This window comes from Macaca fascicularis, chromosome X (assembly GCF_037993035.2).
Source record: "Macaca fascicularis isolate 582-1 chromosome X, T2T-MFA8v1.1".
Classification (NCBI taxonomy): domain Eukaryota; kingdom Metazoa; phylum Chordata; class Mammalia; order Primates; family Cercopithecidae; genus Macaca; species Macaca fascicularis.
Window position 1 is genome coordinate 115,247,076 of NC_088395.1, and position 26,874 is coordinate 115,273,949.

Genomic DNA, 26,874 nt, shown 5'->3' on the forward strand with positions numbered 1-26,874 from the left:
AAGAAGTCATTATACAAAAAAATATATATATTTGCACACGAATGTTTATAGTAACACAATTCGCAATTGCAAAATCATGGAACCAACCCAAATGCCCATCAATCAAAGAACTGATAAACTGTGGTATATATATATACAATGGAATACTACTCAGCCATCAAAAGGAATAAATTAACAGCATTTGCAGCGACCTGGATTAGATTGGAGACTATCATTCTAATGAAGTAATTCAGGAATGGAAAACCAAACATCGTATGTTCTCCCTGATGTGTGGGAGCTAAGCTTTGGGGATGCAAAGGAATAAGAATGATACAGTGGACTTTGGGGACTTGTGAGGAAGGGTGAGAGGAGGGGCAAGGGATAAAAGACTACAAATATGGTACAGTGTATACTGCTTGGGTGATGGGTACACCAAAATCTCACAAATCACCACTAAAGAACTTACTCATGTAACCAAATACCACCTGTACCCCAATAACTTATGGAAAAATGTAAAAAACAAGCAAACAAAAACCAAAGTGTGCTATCCCATGCAATGGAATATCATTTGACAATTTTAAAAAATGGCGTACTGATACGTGGTGTAAAATGGGTGAACCTTGAAAACATTATGCTAAGTGAAATAAGCAAGGCACAAAATAACCGTGTATCATATGGTTTCATTTATATGAAATGTCCAGAATAGGCAAATCTGTATAAAGAGAAGGCAGATTAGGTTTTGCTAGGGCTTGGAGGGAGTGAGAATGAGGAATGACTGCTGATGTGTACAGTTTCCTCTAGGGGGAAATGGAAAATTTTCTAAAATTACATTGTGATGATTGTTGGACAATCCTATGAAGATACTGAAAACACTGAATTGTACACTTTAAGTGGATGAATTGTATGGTATATAAATTATATCTCAATAAAGTTATTTTAAAACAATGCACATTGTTGAAAATCTACAAAGTTTCTACTAATAACATGTAATGTTTTTAGTTGTCTTTAAATTACTGTCTTTATTTTAGGATGTTTTTTAGTTCTAGAATCTTGAGATTTGATGAACAAATGGGTGTTATTTTCCTCACAATTAACTTTGGACACATTTTAAGTAATTGTATGTGCTGTGATTACTAGAACTACACATGCTGTGCTAGTATGGAATAGCATGATTTATGAATCATTTTTTCTTTAATATTTCTTTAATATTTTGAGCCACTTGTCGGCTCATTGGGCTGATGTTTGGAGCAATTTGCTATTATGCCTACCTTGGGTGGTAAAAGATAGTATAGAGCTCATTATCTTTTAAGTTTTGTTCATATTCTTTTTCTCTAAGTTCATCATTACCTTAGACATACTGCTATTGAATTTCATGTGGTGGCTTTGGCCTGCTCAGGCATCCTTGAGCCATTATTTATCAGTTTGTTACTGTTAGCTTAATATTTCACTACTTGGAAGAACTAAATAACATGCAAATTTGAAGGTCTTACTGTATAATTCCTTTTCTAGATAATTAAAATGTTAATAGTTGCTCAATGGATCTAAAGCTTCAGTTATGCACAATGAGTAAGTTTTACAGATCTGTTATACAATATGGTGCCTACAGTTAAGAGTACAGTATTGTTCACCTTAAAATATGTTAAGAGGATAGATTTCATGTTAAGTGCTCTTACCACAACCCCCCCCCCACACAAGAACGTGAAGAAATTTTTGGAGGTGATGGATATGTGTAGTACTTTGATTGTACTGATGGTATCATGGGTATATGCATATATCCAGACTCATAAGTGTGTATGCATTATGTGCGGTTTTATATATAGATTAACAAAGTTTTTAAAAAAGTATCTCTGCATGCACTTTTAAATTTCCCTCTGTTAATATTCTGGGTCTAAAATAGAACCTATTTATGGTTTTATTCATGGTCCTTAATCTCCAATTACAGATAATGTTGTAAAAACATTAACAATTATATGGGGACCATGACTTCCAAGTGATGGACTACTGTTGTAATATTCTTCTCGCCATAAAGCAAGATATGATATTTACTCTTTCTCCTCAAATATTTTCCATTTGTTGTCTTTTTTTTCCCCCAGTGGCAATGCTTCTTTAGTTTTACAATGGAGTGTAAGAACAAAAGTGTTTAGCTTTCTTACCAATAGATGTCTTCTATTTTGTAAAGTTTATTCTGAATTTTAGGTTATAGTATGGAATGGAGGAGAAGATGCTGTTACTAAGACATAGTAGAGATTGGCTATGATCCAAATACCATTAAATTACAATTTGAATCTTAACAACAAAGAAGATATCAAATTGACTCCTTTTTCTACGTGATACAACACAGTGACCTTGAAAGCAGTTTCAGGCTTGTCTTTCAGTGTTACTGTAGTCATTAGATAGTTTCACAATGGTAAATGTGACTTATTAGGTATGAGATATTTCATTTTCAGAATTATATCAAAGCTTGACATTAGAACAGATGTAGATATTTGCAGCTGTGTGTCCGAGTCATTCAAATAGCTTCTATCTAGAAGTGCAAGTAGATTTGAATTTTCCTTTCCCAGAGTGATTTGCAAGATTTGTGTCCAGTTTATAGATTTTCTGAGCACTGTCTTCTTTATCTCTTCTTGCTTACCTTTTTTGAAACTCATTGTTTTCCCTGCATGTATGTGAATAATAAAAGGCTAGATAAAACTTAAGCTAGCGAATGTCAGTGTTTTTTTCAGAAGCCCTAATAAAATTTATTTTTAAAAGGTACTTGGTTTGAAGGAGTAGGACCATAAGAGTGATTACAGAAACGGTATTTGGGGGCAAGTGCTGGCTGAACTTAGAGATTGGGCTTAGAGTAGTCACCCCTTACCATGGGGGATACATTCCAAGACTCCCCATTGGATGCCTGAACCTGTGGATAATACCTAACCTTTTATGTACTGTGTGTTTTTTTTCCATCTGGTAACAGACAGCTACTAAGTGACTCATAAACAGGTAGTGTTTATGGTGTGGATATGCTGGGCAAAGGAGTAGTTTAGTTTTCAAGACTGATGGAATGGGACAACATGAGATTTTATCATGCTACTCAAAATGACATGCAATTCAAAACTTATAAGTTACTTATTTCTGGAATTTTCAATATTTTCACAACACAGGTAACCGAAACCATGGATTGCAAAACCATTCATAAGGAAGAATTTCTGTACTTTTAGAATTTATTGTACTTTAGTATCATAAATAATCCAGAGTTTGCCTTCTGCCTTTCAGATTTACCACTAGCAGAATATTGGAATTTTTTTCTTGTTTTTTTATTTTGGTACATATATTTAATGTGTTCACGAATAACAAAAAGAATCATGATAGTTTATTCAAAGGTTTCCCATGTAAACATCTAAGATGGGACCAATTCAATCCAAAATTTAATTGTATACCTATTATGTGCCTCAAAATGAACTAGATATTTGATTTACAAGGTTCAGAAAAAATATATCTATTCCCAGCCCAAGATTCTTAATTTTTTAAAATAATAGGATGTAAGGAAAAAAAGACTTTAGTTTAAAAAGCTATTACCATAATGCAGAAACATGAGTCACAAATAGATCTGACTCACCTGCAAGTGTATGTACTAAGTGAGGAAGGAAGCATTCAGTAGGTGATGTTGAACACTAGCACTTTATTGTAAAGATCATGATCTTCATGAGCAAAGCAGTAAGCCCTGCAGTAGAGATTTAGTGTTAAGGTATGTGTTGCCATTGTTATTGGGAAAAACTTGTTTTAATTGTGAAAGTGGGTATGAATTCTTCTAAGGCTCTATTGGAAAAAAATGTAATGCAAATATTCATTGAGCAAAAATGGTTATACATATGTGAATTATCTCTTACCCAAAATAAACTTTCAGTGTAATTAAGGAGTTAAGACTTGCATATATGAAGCCATTGTAGACATGACAGAGTTAGAACCTACCCTAACCTCTTGGGGTAAACTCTCTTTGTCCAGGAATGCTTCATGGAAGAAATGGGATTTTTCTTTTCTTGTTAAGAGGAAGGGTCTCACTCTGTCATCCAGGCTGGCCTGCAGTGGCATGATCACGGCTCAATATAGCCTTGACCTCCTAGGCTCAAGCCATCCTCCTACCTCAGCCTCCTGAGTAGCTGGGACTACAGGCATGCACCACTGCACCTAGCTGATCTTTTAATTTTTTATAGAGACAGAGTCTCCCTTTGTTACCCAGGCTGGTCTTAAACTCCTGGGCTCAATCCTCCAGCCTTAGCTCCCCAAAGTGCTAGAGCCACAACACTCAGCCAGAAGTGGGATTTTAGATGTCCACTGAAGAATTGATAGACTTCCTTATGTTACAGTGAAAATCACCTTTTTCAGTAGAACCTACTATAGCTTTTGGTTGACATGTGTACTGGAAGCAATGAATTGCATTATGGCACAGTAGGAATGGTAAACACAGGTTCTGAAGTCAGACTGTTTGACTCCAAATTCGGATTTCACCACTTACTAGCTCCATCACTATAACATGGGGATAATAACAGTATCGTTCTAATAGGGTTGTTAAGGATTAATGAGAATTAATTAGCATAATACATCTACATACTGTGTGAATAGTATGAACTATGTAGTCTGATTGACTACATAGCTGATTGTAGTCTGGTTCGAATCCCAGTTAAAAACCTTAGGCACTTGGCTTCTCAAGATTCAGTTTTCTCATTTATAAATGGAGATAATGAAGACTAACTCACAGGATTGTTGTGATGATTAAATGAAGCAATTTATATCAACTACTTACTGGAGTGCCTGACATATAATAAAAGCTCTATAAATAATGTTATGTTCTTATACAATCTAAGCCATGTAGAGACTTCAAAATTATCTTTTTATTCATGTTTTCAGGGTGAGCCTGGTCTGCCTGGATACCCAGGGAACCCTGGTATCAAAGGTTCTGTGGGAGATCCTGGTTTGCCTGGATTACCAGGAACCCCTGGAGCAAAAGGACAACCAGGCCTTCCTGGATTCCCAGGTAAAATTTCTTCTCTTAAATGCTTCCTTCTTTCCTTCCTTATCTATTCCAACCAGTATCACAGAGCAGCTTCTTATTTGGCAGACTTATATTTTATTTCCCAATCGAATACTGACTGGCAACATAATCTCAAACTATCTCTTTACCTTTTCTTTGCCCAAATTTGTTTCTATATAAAATGAGGATGATTATTACTGACTCAGCAGGACAACATCCTGTGGACAGAGAGACTGTTTGGTGGAGCATTCTTCAATCTTTGACTGCTAGTCACAAATCACTTAAGAAGCCTTGCTATTTTTGTAGGTGATAATGTATACTTCCAAGCCTCCGCCTGCAGCTGATTCTCTTAGAAAGGTATGCCCAGGCACACAGCTGGTAGCGGTTGGTAGAACAATCATACAGTTCCTTCAAATGACAAGGATTGAGTCATTCAAGTAAGAGATAAGCACTATAGTCAATTATGTAGCCTGAACTAGATTATTATAGTACCTACTTGTTTAGGGTTGAATGTATTTTTCGTTTGTTTTTTGAATTACACAGTGGCATGGATGAATGAATCTTTCCTTTTTATTGAAGTGAAGCGTACATATAGTAAAGTACACTTAAGACTATAGATGAGTTTTTACCTAAGTATATATATCTTTGAATTTACCATACGTATCAAGATATAAAATAGTTTCTTCATCCCATGAAGTTTACCCGTGCCCCTACGCCCCCCAACCCTGAGGTAACTACTACTATGACTTCTATTACCATCAGTTAGTTTTGCATGTTATTGAAATTCATATAAATGAAATCATACAGTGATCCTTGTGTCTGGCTTTTTTCAGTCATCATTATATGTAAAAGATTCATTTGAATATTGAAATAATATATGAGAAAATTGCCAATTTCACTTTTTAAAATTCTGAGTTTACATAATTTTTTGTTTCATAAAATATCACCTCAGATATTTTTATTACTTCTTTTTCATTTCTTTTTACCTTTTATTTCTTTGTCATGCTTAATTGCACCAGTTAGGACCTGTAGTGCAGTGCTTAATAGAAGTGGTTATAGTCGACATCATTATCTTTTTTCTAAACTCAGAGGGCAAATAATTGCTATTTTTCCATTAAACGTAGTGTTAGTGCCAGGGTTTTGGTACATATATTTTATTAAATTAAGGAAATCCCTTTCTATTCCTACTATAATGAGAACTTTTATAAAGAATGGATGTAAGTTTTATCAAATTCTTTTTCTCAATGTACAGAGATGATAAGTGTTTTTTCTCCTTTGCTCTTGATATAGTGAATTACACTGATTGATATTTTATGTAAAAACAACCCTGTATTCTTGGGATAAACTCCAAGGTGGTCATACTGTATACATTATCTTTAAGTATTATTGGACTGGATTTGCTATTTTTAAAAAAATTATATACAGCCGTGAGAGATATTGGCCTATGATTTTCTTTTCTCATAGTGTCCTTGTCAGTGTTTAAGTATAGGGATTTGCTGGCCTCATGACCTGGGAAGTATTCCCTCTTTCTCGATTTTTTCTTTAAATGTTTCATAGAATTCACCAGTTAAGGAATCTGGATCTGTAGTTTTCTTTGTAGAAACCTTTTTAAATTACAGATTAGAAGTTTTTGTTATGTTACTATTCGGATGATTTATTTTTATGTCAGTTTAAATAAATTGTGTTTTTCAAGGAAATCGACCATTTCATCTAAATTGTCAAATTCATTGGTAGAAAGTTGTTGATAGTATCCTTGTTTTGTCCCTTTAATTTCTGCAGAATGTGTACTGAAGTCTGCATTTCAACAATGTTTTGATATAAGTAATTTTAAATTTATTTCTTTATTTTGATCAAGCCGCCTAGGCATTCATTAACCTTTATTAATTGTTAAAAATTAACTTTTGTAAGTGATTTTCTCTACCGTTTGTTTTTTATTCCACTGATTTCTGCTTATATCTGTATTATTTCCTATCTTCTACCTTCTATGGATTTAATCTTGCTGTTCTTTTCCTAGCTTCTTTACCTGGAAGCTTAAATCATACATTTTTCAGCTTTGTGTTTTCTAATAGATGCATTTAAAAACTTAAATTTCCATCTAAGGAGTGCTTAAACCAAATCCCACAAATTTTGTTCTTTTGCGTTTTTCCTTTAATCATTCAGTTGAAGATATTTTCTAATTTTCCTGTTGATTTCTGTTTTTCTCCATAGATTATTTAGAATTGTGTTGCTCAACTTACAAATATTTGGGGGCTTCCCAGATATCTTTCTATTATTAATTTTTAATTTGGTTCTATTGTGGCCAGAATACATATTTTGTGTGATTTAACTATTAATACTTATTGAGACTTATCATATGGCCAAATTTAGGGTTTATCTGGGTGAATTTTCCTTGTACCCTTGAAAATAATTTGTAGTCTGCAATTGGTGTATTGCATTATAAATGTCCATTAGGTCAAGTTCGTTGGTAGGGTTATTAAAATCTTGTGTATTCTTACCAACTTCTTGCCTAATTGTTTTATCAATTACTGAGAGATAGGTGTTAAATTTTCCAATATGATTGTAGAATTTTCTATTTCTCTTTTTTTCTCTGTCAATTTTTTGCTGTATGTCTTTTGAGATTTTTTTTTTAGGTATATATAAATTTAGGAAACTTATGTTTTCTTGAAGAGTTGACCTTTTTATCATTATGTAAAGACGCTCTTTATATTCATAATACTCTTTTTTTTTTATTTTTCTTTGTCTGATATCAGTATAGATACATCAGATTCTTGATGCTTAGTGGTAGTACAGTATAACTTTTTCTATATAATTTTTATTTTTACGTGTTTGTTTATTTAAAATATGTTTCTTAGGGATAAAATACATTCATATCGTGCTTCTTTTCCAGTCCAACAATCTTTCCCATTTATTCTGAGTGTTTAGTCGATTTATATTTAATGTATGTTGTTATGTTTGAATTTTAGTCTGCCACATTGCTGTTTGTTTTATGCTCCTCCTTTGTCCCTGGTTTCCTGTTCTGTTTGGGTTCATCAGATATGGTATTCCATTCTATCTCCTCTATTGGCTTTTACCTCTACTGGCTTTTAAGCTCTCCCTGTTTCTACTATTTTTAAATGATTGCTCCAAAGATTTTAGTGTGCATTCATAATTTACCACATTCTGAATTAAATTAATGTTATGTGACTTCACATATAATGTAAGATTCTTACAACAGTATAATTTTATTTACATATAATGTTCTTTTGTGTGATTGTGTTCATATATTTTATATGATTATCATATAGGTAATAAATTTTACAATTGATTGCTATTACTATTGCTTTAAACAGCCTTTTCTAAAGAATTTAATATGAGAAACAAACCCAATTTTCATATTTACCAACATATTTACATTTCTACTGTTCTACCCTCCCATGCAGCAGACTTCTATTTGGTATCGTTCCCTAAAGCCTGACGTTCTTCCACTGTCATTTATTGTAAAATGATTTTGCTGGTGACAAATTCTCTCACCTTTAATTTATCTGCAAATATGTTTGTTTTAGTTTCATTTTAAATACATTTTTCACTGGATATAGAAACCCATTTTTGATATTTGTTGCCTTCAGCACTTTAAATGTTTCTTCCACTACCTTTTGGTCTCCATTTTTCCTGATAATAACACATCAATTATTTTTAATGTTTTGCTCCTTTATATTATGTCTGGCTTTTCTCTGGATATATTTGAGATTTTCTCTCTGTAGTTGGTTTTCGATAGTTTATTTTTGTTGTGGTTAGTTATGGTTGTATTTATTTTGCCCTCTATTGATATTCCTGAATCTGTAGGGTTGTTATTTTTTAATAACTTTGGAAAATCTCAGCTGTCGTTTCCTCATATATAGTCATGTGTCACATAACAACATTTTGGTCAACAACAAACTACGTATATGGTGGTGGTCCCATATGATTGTCATGGAACTGAAAATTTCCTATCACCTAGTGATGTCATAGCCATAGTAACATTGTATCACATTTATAATGTATTTTTACTGTACCGTTTCTAGGTTTAGATATACAAATACTTACCATTGTGTTATAATTGCCTACAGGATGCAGTACAGTTACATGCTATATAGGTTTGTAGCCCGGGAGCAATAGGCTCTACTATACGACCTAGATGTATAGTAGGTCATACCATCTAAGTTTGTGTAAATATACTTTATACGTTCACACGATGACAAAATCGCCCAACAACTCATTTCTTAAAACATACTCCAGTTAAGTGACACATAACTGTATTTCTTCAGTCATATTTTCTCCTCTTCTTTTGGAATGCATATTAGATCACTTGATACTGTATCACAGGTCACTGAGGGTCTAACTATATTTTCCATTTTTATTCTCTCGGCTTTAATTTGGATGGTTTTTATTCATTACCTTCAAATTTACTGATTTTTCATGTGTTCAATAGTCTGTTAATCGCCACAAAATTTTTAATTTCCATTTGGTTCTTTTAAGAGTTATCATATTTTTCCAGAAATTCCCTATTTTTTACTCATTATATACATTTTTGCCTATAGATTATTTAACATATTTATTATAGCTGTTTTAAAGATCTTTTCAGCTTAGTCCAAATTTTCAGATATCCATGTGTCTATTTCTATTGGTAGTTTTGTTTTTCTTGAATAAGTACCACATATTCAAGCTTCCTCCAATCTGCTAATTTTTATTGTATACTGAATGATGTGGATAGTATAGTATAAAGATTCTGGATTCTATTAAATTTCTTGAAGAATACTGAATATTGTTCTACCTGGCAGTTCAATTCCTGGTATCAACTTGATCCTGCAGTGATGGAGTTTTAGATTCTGTTATAGCAAGGCTACTTCCAATGCCCTTTGTCTTACATGTATCCCTTGGACTTGGCATATGGGCTTTATTCATAATGTGTGGTTTTTCTGGGGTAATTTCCTTTAAAAAAATTTCATTTAGTATTTCTTATAGTGAAGTCTGTTGGCAACAAATTGTCTTAGCTGTCATTCATTAGAAAACATTTCCATTGTGCTTGCATTTGTTACTGAGTTACATAGTAGACAGAATTCTACGATCTCCACCCCAAGATTTCTGGCCCCTGGTTATTTAGTCAAAAACCAATCTCCTTAAGCTGATAAACAACTTCAGCAAAGTCTTGGGATACAAAATCAATGTGCAAAAATCACAAGCATTCCTATACACCAATAATAGAGAGCCAAATTATGAGTGAACTCCCATTCACAATTGCTACAAAGAGAATAAAATACCTAGGAATACAACTTACAAGGGATGTGAAGGACCTCTTCAAAGGGAACTACAAACTACTCCTCAAGGAGATAAGAGAGGACACAAACAAATGGAAAAACATTCCATGCTCATGGGTAGAAAGAATCAATATCGTGAAAATGGCCATACTGCCCAAAGTAATTTATAGATTCAATGCTATTCCCATCAAGCTACCACCGACTTTCTTCACAGAATTAGAGAAAACTAGTTTAAATTTCATATGGAACCAATAAAGAGCCTGCATAGCCAAGACAATCCTAAGCAAAAAGAACAAAGCTGGAAGCATCACGCTACCTGACTTCAAACTATACTACAAGGCTTTTATCACCTAGTGATGCCATAGACATAGTAATATTGCTAAGGAGAGAATCCAGCTCAGCTGTGTCCAGAATATTACCTACAGAAATGGTGAGATAATAAATGGGTATTGTTTTAAGTCATTAACTTTGGGTTAATTTGTTACATAGCAAGAGAAAACTAATGCACTACCCTTTTGGTCATTATTTAAGTTTTTACTTCCCTCCTCAATATGCTCGTTAGTATTTATTTTAGGGTCTTTGAATAGTTCCTTTTTGTATTCTGTCAAGTTTTTAATTATAATCAGTGAGGAAAAAAAGGCTGTAGTGGGCTTATTCTATCTTAGCTTGCCTCAGAAGTGTTTAGGGATAAATTTAAGAAAATATTTTCTTGGTATATTCACTGAAAACTATAAAACCTGCTATGATAAACTTTTAAATACCAAAATAAATGAAGAGATAGATCATACTTATGGAATGGAAGATCAAAATTGTTAGGAAGCCATTATCCTTAGTAAACTAATTCAGGAACAGAAAACCAAACACTGCATGTTCTCACTGATATGTGGGAGCTGAATAATGAGAACACATGGACACAGGAAGGGGAACAAAACACAGTGTGGCCTGTGGAGCAGGGTGTGTGGGTCAGTGGGAGGGAGAACATCAGGAAAAATAGCTAAGGCATGCTGGGCTTAATTCTTAGGTGATGGTTTGATACGTACAGCAAACCACCATGACACATGTTTACCTGTGTAACAAACCTGCACATCCTGCACATGTACCCCAGAACTTAAAACAAAAAAAAAAGATACCACTTGCCTCTAAAGTCATTCGTGGATTCAAAGTGATTCCAGTTAATAACCCAACAACCTTTATTTGGTAACAGTTGACAAATGGTTTCTAAAATGTGTATGGAAATGAAAGGGACATAGAATATGCAAAACAATATTAAAAACAAGGCTGGGCTCGGTGGCTCACGCCTGTAATCCCAGCACTTTGTGAGGCTGAGTCGGACAGATCACGAGGTCAGAAGTTCAAGACTGGCCTGGCCAATATGGTGAAACTCTGTCTCTACTAAAAATACAGAAATTAGCTGGGCATGGTGGCATGCGCCTGTAATCCCAGCTACTTGGGAAGCTGAGGCAAGAGAATTGCTTGAACCCGGGGGTTGCAGTGAGCCGAGATCGCGCCACTGTAATCCAGCCTGGGCAACAGAGCGAGACTCTATCACAAAAACGAAACAAAACAAAAAAAGAATGTGTGGTACTTGATAAGGATTGAGAAATAGATCAATGAAACAGAATATGGAGGATAAAAAAGACTAATATACAGTATATCGACTTTTGATAAAGGTATCAAATAAACTTTTTAGAGAAAGCAAATTCTTTTCAACAAATGGCCTTGAAACATCTAGATATTCATATGGGGAAAAAGTGAAACTTAATTCATACATTACATGAACAGAAAAAAATTGTTTTTAATTGGATCTTAGCCTGAACATAAAAGCTAAAACCATAAAGCTTTTAGAGGAAAACTTAGATAGATATTTCCATGACTTGGCATAAGCAGATTTTCTTAGGATACGAAAAGCAGTACCTGTAAAAGAAAAAAATTGATAGATTAGATTTAAATTTTTAAACTCTTTTTATCAGAAGACACCGCTAGGAAAATGAATAGGAAAGCCAAAGACAAGGAGAAAATATCTGCAAAACATACCTGACAAATTACTGATATCTAGGATATGTAAAATACTTCAATAACTCAATAATAACAAGACCTATTATCCAATTTTGAAAAATTGAGAAAACTTTGAACAGATATTTCACAAAAGAAGATATACAAGTGGCCAGTAATCACATGAAAAGGTGATCGGTGTCATTAGCCATCAGAGAAATGCAAATTAAAACCACAATGAGGTAGCTCTACGTACCTACCAGAATGTCTATTATTACAGCAACTGATATCATCACAAAGATTGTGCAAGGATCTGGAACAACTGGAATTTCCACACATTGTTCTGAGTGTGAAATGGTTTGGCAGTTTTTAAATAAAGCACAACATATAGCTACTCTTTGATCCAGCAATTCCACTTCTTGTTATACACCTAAGATAAATTAAGGCAGTGGTCTACAAAAAGACCTGTGCAGAAATACTCATAGCAGCTTTATTTATAATAGATAAAAGCTGGAAATAAAACAGGTTTTTATAAAAGAAAAATGGATATTGTAATAACTAAAACCTGTCAGTAAACCAAAAGACCAGCAAGAGGAATAGATTTTTTAAATTATGGTATGTTCATATAATGGAGTCCTACAAATTCTACCAGTATAATATGGTGGTAGTTATTTTTATGTTTATAAATATATAATAATGCCAACTTCAGGACAAATGAATTAAAAACATAAAATTATTATTAAAAATAGCCAGCAAACACCAGCATCTTTTGGGTTTCTTTTTGTTCTGCACTGTTTCTGTGCTAGCACTATAAATTGTAAGTTTGAATTGTAGCTTTTAAAGCAATGCAGTTTTTCTTTCATTTTTAAATTGAGCTCTTTATTCTAGGAACCCCAGGCCCTCCTGGACCAAAAGGTATTAGTGGCCCTCCTGGGAACCCTGGCCTTCCAGGAGAAACTGGTCCTGTAGGTAAGCATGAAAAATAAGAGTTTGCTGTTTTATAAAAAACGAATGCATATCATATTCAGTTTGGGAAAGTCAAATCCTGTTTAGCTGTGAACATTTTCAACACAAGGAAATATGGTGTTCATTCACTTAACACTGCGTGTTAGGTACAGAATGAATAACTTTTAATAAAAAGTAGTTAAAATTGGCTGGGCACGGTGGCTCACGCCTATAATCCCAACATTTTGGGAGGCCGAGGTGGGAGGATCACTTGGGGTCAGGAGTTCGAGACTAGCTTGGTCAACATGGTGATATCCCATCTCTATTAAAAATACAAAATATTAGCCTGCTATGTTGTGGTGGGGGGGACCTCCTGTAATCCCAGCTACTCAGGAGGTTGAGGCACGAGAAGTGCTTGAACCCAAGGGGTGGAGGTTGCAGTGAGCCAAGATCACGCCATTGCACTCCAGCCAGGGTGACAAAGCAAGACCCTCAAAAAAAGGACTTAAAATTATCATTATGTGACCTTATTTTCTAGGCCCAGTTTTTCCAGGGAGAGTTAATTCAAGTGTCCTAGAATAGAAGCTTTGATTTTTTTAGAATGGCAGGCTATAGTAAGTTTGTTTATTGATTTCTAAAGTAAATAACTTCTCTTGGCCCCATATGAGACCTATAATTCACCCCACCACCCTTTGCACCTTACTCTCTTAGATATTCTGAAACCGTATTAAAATGAATAACTGAAAGGTTTTAGATGCTGAGTGACTATTCCTTATTTTCATTATCCTCCTTCATATTTTTATAACATTTTGTGATCCAAAGGAGTGTCTCAAAAGCACCCTGTTTCTTTTGGATAAAGAAGGGAGCATATGGAAATAAAAGGGAGTTGGAAATTGGAAAACTGGGTGTAACCTGCTGTACTCAATTTTTTAGGTGGTGGAGGTCGTCCTGGGCAACCAGGGCCTCCAGGCGAAAAAGGCAAACCCGGTCAAGATGGTATTCCTGGACCAGCTGGACAGAAGGGTGAACCAGGTGCTGTATTTTTTCATTTTTCCTGTCTTTCTAATTTTCTCCGTGTTGAATTTAACTTGCCTTTTTATTACCCACAGTGAAATTGTATATTCTTTCTTACTAAGCTACTACACACTTTCCCCTTTTCCTAGTTACCATCTTCCTCTTCATCCTGAGAATATTAGCTCATGTATCTTGATCAAGTTGCCTCCTTCCTATGAAAAACTCCATATCTTTTCTTGTCTAATTTTTCATATCAAAAAGAAGTTACCTAGCTTTTGCAAATTTCTCTATGGTTTACTATGCAATCTATATTTTATCTATATTTTTTTTCTTGTAAGCATATAGATATATTTAACATTCATCACAAATAGAATATATGTTTAGATAGTTTTCTCATGTTAGAATTATAGTTCTGTGTTGGAAATAAATGTTCTGCATGTTTCATATAATATACATTGCTGCACTTAATGAAAACCTCAATGATCTAAAAATAATTTGGCCTTGTTTCAATTTTTATTATCCACTTGAGATTTTTGTTTTGTTTTGTTTTGTACTCTGACAGGTCAACCAGGCTTTGGAAACCCAGGACCCCCTGGACTTCCAGGACTTTCTGGTAAACCTTAATAAAACATGCTGTATCAATCTATAAGAAAATGAGAATATTTCCAAATACATCTATTTTTCCATCTCCACCATTTACTATCATAAAATGCATGTAAGAACCCAGAAAACTCAAAGCTAGTGTTAACGTTAAAACGTTTATTATTTAGCAACTTAGTTTAAGGAGTTGTGTTAAATAAAAATGTATCCTTAAGGAAATTTACATGTGGATATCTCTTCATTAAATTCATAAATAAATGCTGAGGAAATGATAAAGAAAGAAGGCAAAATTGCAGGAAGATAAGAAAAGTCTGTAGAAATATACGTTAATAATAAAAATATTTCTTGAAATTTCAGTCTTAATATATGTTTTGCATATTTGCTCCCTCTTTTGTGCTTACTCTTACTGTAAGCACCAAATAGTAGGAGGACTGAATGTACATACAGATATGTATGTTTATGTTCTGAAATGCCACTGGCCATTTTATGGAGACTTTTCTCAAACCATACACATCTCTCCTAGAAAGTCAGATAGATATCCTTCCCATGATACCAACATGGCAATTATTACTTTAATGTGCCACTGTTATATTGCTCTTAAAAGTGTCAGAGGTGGAGAAAAAATGTTGAGAACAATTTTGCTAGATGGTGATTATAAATATTGGGTAGAATGGTCTTCGGGGACACATAACAACCATTGAAGAGCCTATCTTTCATTAGTCTCAAAATTAGACTCAAAATATTTGTTTTAGAAATTTCCTCCAGCCATCTTGAAACTATTTTTGAAGATACTTTATACTTTTTTCCCTCATAGCTATTGGTGATGTGATCATTGCTCTGTCTTAACACAAAAGATGTCTTTTAGGATGAAAGCTATTATTTCTATATTTGTATATATACTCTAATAAATACTTCTGCTAACAAATACATATATTTAATAGGAAGGATGGTTTTCTGGGTAGATTTGGGATTTGGTAGGAGATGGAAATGACTCTTGTGAATTCCATTAATTGCCTTAATATGTGTGAATAGCTAACCTTATAGGCAAGCCTGTAACTCAGTATTATTTAATGTATCTTCTAATTATACTTTACTTTTATAGGCCAAAAGGGTGATGGAGGATTACCTGGAATTCCAGGAAATCCTGGCCTTCCAGGTCCAAAGGGCGAACCAGGCTTTCATGGTTTCCCTGGTGTGCAGGGTCCCCCAGGCCCTCCTGGTTCTCCGGGTCCAGCTCTGGAAGGACCTAAAGGCAACCCCGGGCCCCAAGGTCCTCCTGGGAGACCAGGTATGTCCATGAGTGGTAGGGGAATGGTCTATTTATTAGTCCATGTATTTCATTTTGCTGGCAGGTCATTCAGTCTTCAAGACTTTAGAATTTTTCCAGTGCATTGTAGGATGTTAAAAAAAAAGACTAAAATTTGTAATATAATAACTTCTTACAAGTAAATAGCTTGGTTCATAGCTAACTCCATCTATTTCCATGGTTCTAATAATTTGCTTTAGTAATGCATTTTATCATTTATATAGAGGAAGTAAAACAACTTGGAGGAATAAAGGAAATGGTGGCTTTATTAGTCTTGTTACTAAAAGGTAAAACTATACTGTTAACCTGTCAGCAAAATGCCATCTGCATTTTTAAATGTGAGCTTCTCAGCATGTCATCACAGAAATCATTTTAGTGATCACCCAATAGATGCTTGTGGTCCATACCAAAAGTATTGCTATGGTTCTGTCATATGATCAGCAAATCTCACCAGGCACAATTAAAAAAAATTATCTTCCGTAGGAACTAGGCAATCAAATTTATCTCCAACATCACAGCATGATCAAATTGACTAGTGATCTCTTCATACCAACCTCATGTCTGTACCTCATTTGTCTTGTGTTCACTGCTCAGTTTTGCATCCAACGTTCACCTTTTCATTTTGTATCTGTGCTGTGTCATTTCATTTTACTAATTTTGGAAATGCTCGTTTTCATCCTTTATTAATGTCGCTGAGCCTAGTCACTGGTGATAGGTTATGAACAGATTTTGAGGCCTGATATTCAAATTTTATATTTCTGGTCACTGAAAACTTGGAAGTAAATGTCCTTTTATTCTTTGAAAATCTCTGACATTATATAAGTGCATTTCAAAATGAAAATTTTATTTATATTACAGTAAAATGTAAAGTGATTGGAGTTCATTTTAATAAGATGTTCAAAACACATAAATTAAATGGGATAACATACTGTGTTCAGAGGATCATTTTCAAAACCAAATTTTATCTGATCTGATATAATCTGATGGAAAGTATTATTTAAGGTTTTATGTTTGTATACTATTGAAGAAAACCAGTGAAAATCTCCTCAGCCATGTTAACTCTCTTGCATGTGATGTAAAGAACTGAAGCAAGTATCTTGCTTGGTTTTGCATGCAGTAATTAAAATAAACCAAACTATTACCTTTTTTATATTTTAATCTTCACTGTGGTTATTCATTTTTACGAGTAATGAATGAGTAATGAGCTCACTGTTGAACATTACTTTGAAATTTGTTGGTATGAAGCCATTAGTCACAAAAATGCCTTACAAATTACATTTTTAAAGAAATAATAACAAAAGTAGTTAGAAGAAACACTGATGAGTGTTTGTGACTTCTCAATTTAATTATAAATTAAAACTGAGTTGTAAACCCCATTGCTCTTAGAATTGATTGTTCTTAGTCTGAGCTCAAAGTAATGATTATGATAGCAATGACTTTTGGCCTTTAAAAATATGCCACAGTGTGCTGTTTTCATTTCAGTTTTGTCAGTAAGTGGTGATAATTTGGTTTATATACAGATGCATGGATATGAACTTTCAGAGTATTCTTTTATTGAAATACATTTTAACTTGAAAGTATTTAGTGTAATGCTTTTTAGTTTCTTGATATTTCTAACAGTTTTGATATTTTTCCTTTTTGTTAATGATGACATTGGGCCTTGGTGAACTTTGATCCCTATCCAGGTCCTACAGGTTAGCTCCTTAACTCCAAAGTAGTAACTGCATGAAGTTTGAAACTTTATATATATATATATATATATATATATATATATATATATATATGCACACCTGTACCTAATGTTTTCAAGTGTTTGAATGTATTTTAAGAGCATATGTGCCAATTCAATTCTTACATAGTGGCTTATCTCTTTAAGTTTTCAGGAACTTGTAGAACCTAGTGTTTCTGTCTATTGGAAAGACCCAAAATTACCTAACTAGGAAAACTAATTTAACATTTAAAAATTCATATATTTGTGTCATTTTCAGTTGAAAATCTGTAGTACCCAAAACAGCCTTATATATTTTACCTTTCTTTGGAGTCTGTTTCTTATGTTTAATTTATATCTGTTAATGCAAACGAATCGAACTATCCTTCAAAAGGACATTCTTTTTTTAAACAATAATATGTATTATCAGATCCTGAAAATATGTAATTCTTAACTTGCCATATCTTTTGCAGGTTTTCAAACTATTCCACCTTCACATTTTGGGTTGTTACAAAGTTCTCAATTCTACTGCTGTTAAAAATGGGCTAATAGGGCCAGGCACCATGGCTCATGCCTGTAATCCCAGCACTTTGGGAGGCCGAGGCGAGCGGATCACCTGAGATCAGGAATTCAAGACCAGCCTGACCAATATGGTGAAACTCCATCTCTACTAAAAATATAAAAATTAGCCAGACGTGTTGGCATGCACCTGTAGTCCCAGCTACTAGGGAGGCTGAGAAAGGAGAATGGCTTGAACCTTGGAGGTGGAGGTTGCAGTGAGCTGAGATCGCACCACTGCACTCCAGCCTGGGCAAGACTCCATCTAAAAATAAAAAAAGAAAAAAAGGGACTAATAGGCACAGAGAAAAAAAAAATCGGTGCAGGCCGGGCGCGGTGGCTCACGCCTGCAATCCCAGCACTTTGGGAAGCCGAGATGGGCAGATCACGGGGTCAGGAAATCGAGACCATCCTGGCTAACACAGTGAAACCCCGTCTCTACTAAAAGTACAAAAAAAAAAAATTAGCCGGGCGTGGTGGCGGGCACCTGTAGTCCCAGCTACTTGGGAGGCTGAGGCAGGAGAATGATGTGAACCTGGGAGGCGGAGCTTGCAGTGAGCCAAGAACGCGCCACTGCACACCAGCCTGGGCTACAGAGCGAGACTCTGTCTCAAAAAAAAAAAAAAAACCAATGCAACCAGCACAGATTACAAGGTTCTTAATCTTATTTTCATTATACATATGTAAACAGTACACACCAAAGAACAACTACCAAGAGCTACCCAGTGGAAAATTGCTGATTCCTGGTGAAAGATGTTTGTTTACCTAATTAGCAGTAAAACGAGCCACAAATATTTGAATGTATTTATTGTTATTCAAAATAAATAGTCCTTTTCAAATTTGTAAGAAAGAATTAAAAGAGATAATAGTATACCCCATGATGTCTGGCTATTGAGAATGGCAGGACATTTTTTCATCTTATACAATTAAAATACATAATTTTTCAAGATTGTTTTTAGGAAGCCATTTGTTTCTACCTGAATTGATTCTCTAGTTTCTTACTCCACTGCAAACTCATTATTTCATAGAACCATAGAATGTCAGATCTAGAAGGGACCTAAGTTTTACCTATGTCAAGGAGAAATTATCCACAAGTCAGATTTTATTCAGGACTATTGCAGTAGAGTAGAAACTATTGCAGTAGGAGAGAGACTGAGCTCAACTTCAAATACAACAAAGAAAAGTGATTATTTATAGCCAAGGAGCAGAGTGAGAGGGCCAGTAATAGAAAATTACTAAGAGGAGGCATCAAGGGTAGAGAGGAGTGAGTTCTTATTAAACTGGCTCAACAAGATTTTTGCCAGAAACAGGCCAAGGATTTAGACATCAAAGGTGGGAGATGAGGAACTTGATCAGATATCAAGGGTGAAGGGACTGTCTTTAAACCGATTTAGCAGTATTATTGATATAACTGGATTTGGAAGGCCGAAAAGTAGGCCCAAGGATGAGGCCTAATTGAGAGGAGGGCTCAGAGGAACCTGTCTAAAGTTTGGTCAAGGAGTCTTTGTCACATAGGAAAAAATTGAGGCTTAAAAGGTTAAGAAACTTACTCAAGGTAATACTGTTAGTTACTGGCATAACTGGGACTCTGACTTAAGGCTCCTCAGTGATCAATTAGGTGTCTGTTCTACAGGGAGCAGACTGTTCACTACATCCACTTTCTTGTTTTCTGTTACCTCAAAAGCTCCATCAACATCTCCATCAACCAGATTGCTTCTTGTGTTCTTCTTAAATTATATCATCGAAAAGAGTAAGACAGTGCATTCTATTTAACTGTCACTAAGATAAAGCGAAGACTAGGGAGGTACTTTGAAGTAATGTTGAGTCCCACCTTATCTGACCTACATAGAATTTTGCTGCTTTGATTACTGCTAAACTCTACTGTTAGCTAGGAGATTTCTTTCTTCTGAATTACTATAATATATTCAAAAAAGAAAAAGAATAGTAGCCACATTCCTTTAAAAGAAATTTAACAATTTCTTATTTACCAAATGTGCTCTAAATTGCATAGTTGTTGGAAGTTGGTCTCTGTGATGTTTTCTGCTTTGCAATAGTTGAAGACTACAACCTGAAGTGGAAACTGAATTTAAAATATACCAATCAATTCATCAATATGCCTTTAGTAATTACTACTTATGGACAATATTTTAGGTTTTTGTTTTGTTTCCTTTTTCAGTTTAACTTTGTTAAATAGTTGAAAAATAATGGATTGTGAGCCTCATACAAAAAAAAATTGACTTGGCATATAGCTCATTAAAATGTTACCTTTTAAAATACAGTCTTAAAAGTTTTGCTATGATATGATCCAAAGTTTTCCATGCTAATTACTCAGGCTGAAATGTCATATTTCAATGAAATATTTTTCTGAGAGTTCTTGTTATTGGTCCCTCTATATCAAACACACATATAAAATGTCTTTACTCAAACCCTGAATTGTCTTAGGTGGGAATTCTAATTTATTTATCTAATTTTGTGGCCAGACTCTGCTCTAAGTATTGTCTTGAGTTAATTTGCTGTCTGTGATTTAGAAACAATTTAAACAAACAGAAGCCAATATTTAGCTTTCTGAATTTCAAAGTATCAAATGCTTTGGAAGTTTCATTAGGAGATGATGATAATGTTTTCTATTTATATGGCATGCCACAATTTACATCATATAATGTACTTTTATTGTAAGCATCTTAAGGACAGAGTTGAGTCTTGCTCATCTTTGTGTTTCCTGTAGCACCTTGCACATGGCAGACATTAGGCCAGTATTTTAAAACTTGAATCTGATCTTTAAAACATTCCTGTGAGGGAGGTTAGGGCAGATAGCACTATTCCCATTATACGGGTAAAAAACCATGCTCAGAAAGATTGAATTGCCCAAAGTCATATAGTTATTAAGTAGCAGAGTCAAAAATAGATCCTAGGTCTTCTAATTCCTAGGATTCATTGCTCTAGCACGATTTATTCTCTCTGCTAACATTCGGTGCTTATAAATCATAGCAAGACTTATAAGAAAAGAAAATTGTGTTTATAGTCAATTAACACTAACCAAGGGGTGCTCTGTTTGTAGGCTTTTAATCTTTTTATTTAATGATCCTTCTTTTAATGGTGAATAGCCTGTTAATATGTGCATTGAATAATAATAGAATAAATATGATATTTTCTGTGGTTTGGGGTGGGATATTGCATGCCAAAATATTTTCAAGTACCCTTTCACTGATAGTCTTCATATCTTGGAAAAGTTGAATCTTTATTTTTGTGTTCAATGGTGTACAAATATATATTGGCTTTTTCTCTTTAAGTAACTTATTGTAAGTACTATAATAATAATATAATAGTAATAATAGGCCAGGCACGGTGGCTTATGCCTGTAATCCCAGCACTTTGGGAGGCCAAGGTGGTTGGATCACCTGAGGTCAGGAATTCAAGATCAGCCTGGCCAATATGGTGAGACCCTGTTTCTACTAAAAATACGAAAATTAGCTGGGCGTGGTGGTGGGTGCCTGTAATCCCAACTACTCGGGTGGCTGAGCCAGGAGAATCCTTAGAACCCAGAAGGTGGAGGTTGCAGTGAGCTGAGATCACGCCATTGCACTCCAGCCTGGGTGACAGTGAGACTCCTTCCAAATAATAATGATAATAATAATTGAATAAATAGTAATAAGAAAGCCTCCTGATTAATTATGAAAAAAATCAGAATGTGACTTCATGAAATGCTTTTCAAATACAAACAAAAGTACAGTTGGTAATGGTCATTGTATATTCGTGTTTTGATTTTTCTATTCTATCACCCATGATCTTTATATTTATTGCCAATGAGGCCTTTAAAGTCAACTGTATCTTCTTGAAGCAGTCTGAGCATATCAAGAAATTGACACCTGGTGTTTTTATTAAAAGATAACACGAGCCAAGATAAACTTCAGCATTAATCCAAAATTACCCCTTTGCTAAAGGAATTTGAAGGCCGTTGGTGAAATGGTACTACCTAGCCAACTTTAATGTTTTGAGAAGCTAATTTTTGGAAAGCCACAGCAGCAGTGTTAACATGATATCTTCAGTAGAGTTTTCTGTTTTCTGGATTAACAAAGAACAACAGCTTATCCTTTAGAATAAGCTCTATTTGAAAAAGTTTGGCTCTCTATAATTCTGTATGGTTCTGTTTGCATACTGATTATGCTGTAAGTATAAGAAATGCTGGCAAAGAACGTTATTGTTTTAACTTGTACTATAATGTGAACCACTTCTAACTCATAATCTTATTTTGTACTGTGTGATGTCTGATACTGCTAACATCGATCTTTGGGCTTTGGTGAACTCTGATCTTCCCAGGTTTTCAAGGTTAGACTCTTCACTGGTCAATTCTTTTTTTTTTTTTTTTTTTTTTTTTTTTTTTAATGCTTTGTGTGTGTGATAAGAGAAATGCAATTTTTTGCTATAATTCAGAAGTCATTGAAGAGTGCTGTTATCCTCAAGCTGGGGTTTTAACATTTTGATGAAGGTAATGTGACTTGATTATAATTAAGTTTCAAATGACGTTAGGGTCTTTGTGTTTGCAATTGTTTATAATAAAGACATGTTGAATTTTAAATGGAAATACACTTATTTTTACCTTCAAGACTGCATTAAAATATTTAGGCAAGCATATGACCCATTTGTAATCTCTGAATATTGATTTTATTTTCTCAAAATTTTATTTTCTCAGATTGCCCTGATCTGTGTATTTATGGCTATTTTCAGTGATGGCAGAGATATACTATTGAATACAATTAAAAATAAAACTTATATGTTCTTTATGTAATTAATAACTCATAATTTGAAGGACTCTAAACATCAGGTCTGAATTAACATGCAAATTTCCCATTTTTTTTTTTAATTTCAAAAAGAGCAGTGCCTTAGGTTATTTCAGATGATACAGTGTTCTGATAACCTTTAAAATGGAGTAGAGAGTCATAAAAGGTTTCCTTTTTTCCCATCTTACTTTGTTATTGTTATTAGGTTGATTCACAGTTTATTTATTTTTCATAATTTTCTGATTTGCTACTTAATTTCTAGTGCAAATCATACATTATGGATTAAATTAACAAGTTTACTTAGAACACTGAAGTTACGTTTTGTTTTTTTTTTTCAAATGTACAATGTACTAAACCTTTTCGTTATGATTGAGAAGGGAATTTCTGTGTTGTCTGGTTGCCAGGCTGGGGTGACTATATGAGTTAAATTGTTTGATGATAAAACAGTTGTTGAACTATTGTAAATCTCCTTCCTCTTTCTCATGTGCCAGATAGAGTCATGTTATGTTATAAAATTACATAGAAATACCTGAAAGATTAAAAAGATTTTAAGATATGTTTTTAAGATATGTTTTTTTTATTTTAAGATATGTTTTTTAAGATATGTTTTTTAAGATATGTTTTATATTTTAAGATATGTTTTTATCTTCAATTTTACTAATAAAGAAAATAATAATAATAATTTTAAAAAGGCCTTCCACAGTTTGTACCCGGCACTGTGCTAAGTAATTTTTACATGGTATCTCATTTAATCCTTGGAACAACCTGCTAAAGTAGGTGCTATTCTTAATTCCATTTTATAGAAGAAAAAATTGAAGCCAAGGAGGTTAATAATCTTACTGAAGTCAAACAGCTAGTAACGAATGGAGCTGGATTTGTAACCCAGCATTCTAGCTCCAAAGTCTAGTGTTCTTAATCATGGTGTCATTCTGCCTTGTTAGTATTTTGCCATTGATTCTGAATCTTAAGAGTATTGGAAAGGAAACTAAAGTCTGATTTTTATTTTAGATTAAAAAGACAACCTTTTGTCCATATATAAGAATGAACTCTATTCTAAATTCATAACAAGTGCCTATTATAGTTCCTTAAAAAATAATCCCTACATATCTTCATTTTTTGTTGAAATCAATAAAATCGGAAATGACCAAAGGAGAGAAGGTGTAAATGCTAACTATTGGCTGTTCATTATTTAGGGTTTTGTAATTATTTTCTTAAGGCAGGATTACTTAGTCTCAGCCTCAGTCACTGAACACTGCAAGCAAGTAGCACCTATTTGTCACCTGGTGACAAAAGACTTGACCAATGATAAGATCTCCCTGGTTGCTTAATGGACCTGTTATCTTTATTCAGAAAAACAAATTAAAAACATAGCATAAGTAAAAATGCTAAGCAAAATCCTGTTTTAAATTATTTTGTTTATTCACAAGATACGTACAGAATTCTTTATTTTTCTTGAAAAATATCTAAAATGTAAAGAATATGAAAACATTTTAAAAATGAATTTTAAGGTACTTTATTGATTCAATAAATTTCTAACATTTAAAAAAGTTCGTATGTATCAAGCATATCACTAAAATGAAATTAGTTTGCTTAAATTACTATCTGCATTGCATAGTAATAAAAGCTGAATAAATGTAACTACTTACAAATAAAGCAATTTGATTTTAATCACAATGAAACAAGATTGCCCTACAGCAGTGATGCTTAAAGTGTGGTCCCTGAACTAGCAGCTTTAGCTTCCACACAGTCCTTGTTAGAATGCAAATTATTGGGTCTCTCCTAAGTCTCTTTTTTCTAAATTATTTATTCTTAAGGCTGGTCAAGTGCAATAACAAGAAGGGAGGAAAGAGTTGAACAAGGAGTTCAATCTATAACTGAACGATCAATTGAGATAACTCACTACCTTCAGACCAGTCTCCTAGGTCTTACTGAATCCAAAACTCTTGGGGTAGGCCCAGGAATCTGTTTTAACAAACTGTCTATTTGATTCTGATGCATGCTCCAATTTGAGAAAGTGCCCTACAGTTTCTGTTTAATTTCACTTTAAGTCAAACTCTTTGTTAAGGATTACAGAACCACACATTGTTAAGTCATGAGTCTTTTTCTTTAGATGTTATTTTATTGAATTTAATATATTATAAAATGTAAACTAAAAGAATCTGCAAGTCAGTATTAATAACAAAAAGAATCCAGTCCAATTTATATTAGAAAGGGAATCAGCATAGGTCTATATATTTTAATGTTGTCTGGGTTTTATTCTGCAAACTAATAGGAAGATGACTGATATTTTAAAAGCCTGACTTTTATGCTACTCTTACGCTATACTGAAATGTGGTCATTTGCTGTGGATTATTAAGGTCTACCAGGTCCGGAAGGTCCCCCAGGTCTCCCTGGAAATGGAGGTATTAAAGGAGAGAAGGGAAACCCAGGCCAACCTGGGCTACCTGGCTTGCCTGGTTTGAAAGGAGATCAAGGACCACCAGGACTCCAGGTAGGAAATGGGAGTAGATATGTGATGAGGAAAGAATGTGGGTGTTTGTATTCAAAATGTGAATTCTAAGCTGCATCATTTTAATTAACACTCACTAGACAAGGTTCTATTCGTGGCTCACTGGTGAATTAAAAAGACAGTAGAAGGCAAGTTTCCTATAGTCTCCTAAAGGGGCTTTGCTGTATTATAGTCAAAGAGTTCCTGAAAACATACTTTACCTGGAGTCTTTTTTTATGCATATTTGGATTTGAGTAGCCTTCATTTTATGGTAAATAGAGGAATCTTTTAGGCTTTGAAATTAGATAAAGTTAGGGTCAAATGTCAGCTCCCCTGCACAATTCTGCTTTGTATCTCTGAGGTAAACAGACACTGGGTTTCCATCTTCACCTATAAAAAGAGAATAATAGCACATCCACTCATGTGCTTTCTATGTTGGTTTGAGTGACTCAGAGAAGAGAGTCACATTCCTCTTTATGGGTTCTCAAAACTGCCTCCATTCGGTCAAGATGATTGCTGGTGGATTTGGCAGTCAACAAAATCTGGACTGTCTTTTAATTCTGAAGACTGCTTTATGGCAGAAAAAAGTATTTAACGTAGTGGTCCTTAAAGCTTTTCAAAGTCTAATCTTTTTCCCCATGCCATCACTATTCTTCCAGTTACCTAGACTTAAAAATTTACTTCTGTTTACTCATTCTCTACTCATTCCCTATAAATATGCGTATTTCCAGAAACAATTAAGAATAAGTTTCACCTGCTATACCCCTTTACTACTAAATATTTTAATGCAGATTTCTTAAGATTAAAAATATTCTCATGTGTTATTATAAGATGACAATGAAAAGCTATGGGATTGTTTATATTTTATAAAATTCTTACCAAATGTCTTGGCTGCAGCCTGTAATCCCAGCAACTTGAGAGGCTGGGGCAGGAGGGTTGCTTGAGGCCAGGAATTTGAGACAAGCCTGGACAACATAGCAAGACCCTGTCTCTAAAATTTTTTTTAATTATATAACCACAGTATACTTATTAACTTCAGAAAATTTAACATAGATATACATTAATTTCTATCTTTCATATTCCAGTCGGGTCCAGTGACCTAATAGTGTTCTTAGCATTTCTCCTTCCAGTACAGGGTCCAGGCCAAGTCATGTTTTGCATTTAATTGTCATATCTCTTTAGCCTTCTTTAATCTGGAACAGTTCCTACGTCTATTTTCTTT

General features: G+C 34.1%; 1 protein-coding gene across 5 annotated transcripts in view; it reads left to right on the forward strand.

Moving 5' to 3' along the window:
* The window catches only part of COL4A5 (collagen type IV alpha 5 chain), a 264,145-nt gene that overhangs the window by 211,070 nt on the left and 26,201 nt on the right, over window positions 1–26,874 (forward strand). For 2 of the 5 annotated variants that reach the window (XM_074029887.1, XM_065538251.2), the window contains 6 exons: window positions 4,867–4,993; window positions 13,144–13,224; window positions 14,134–14,232; window positions 14,777–14,827; window positions 15,917–16,102; window positions 25,522–25,655. In XM_074029887.1, the coding sequence (XP_073885988.1) occupies window positions 4,867–4,993; window positions 13,144–13,224; window positions 14,134–14,232; window positions 14,777–14,827; window positions 15,917–16,102; window positions 25,522–25,655 (678 nt within the window). Of the gene's footprint in view, window positions 1–4,866; window positions 4,994–13,143; window positions 13,225–14,133; window positions 14,233–14,776; window positions 14,828–15,916; window positions 16,103–16,344; window positions 16,618–17,805; window positions 17,866–18,301; window positions 18,514–25,521; window positions 25,656–26,874 lie in introns of those variants that run through there. The other 3 variants (XM_065538253.2, XM_065538254.2, XM_065538252.2) reach the window with 3 other exon arrangements.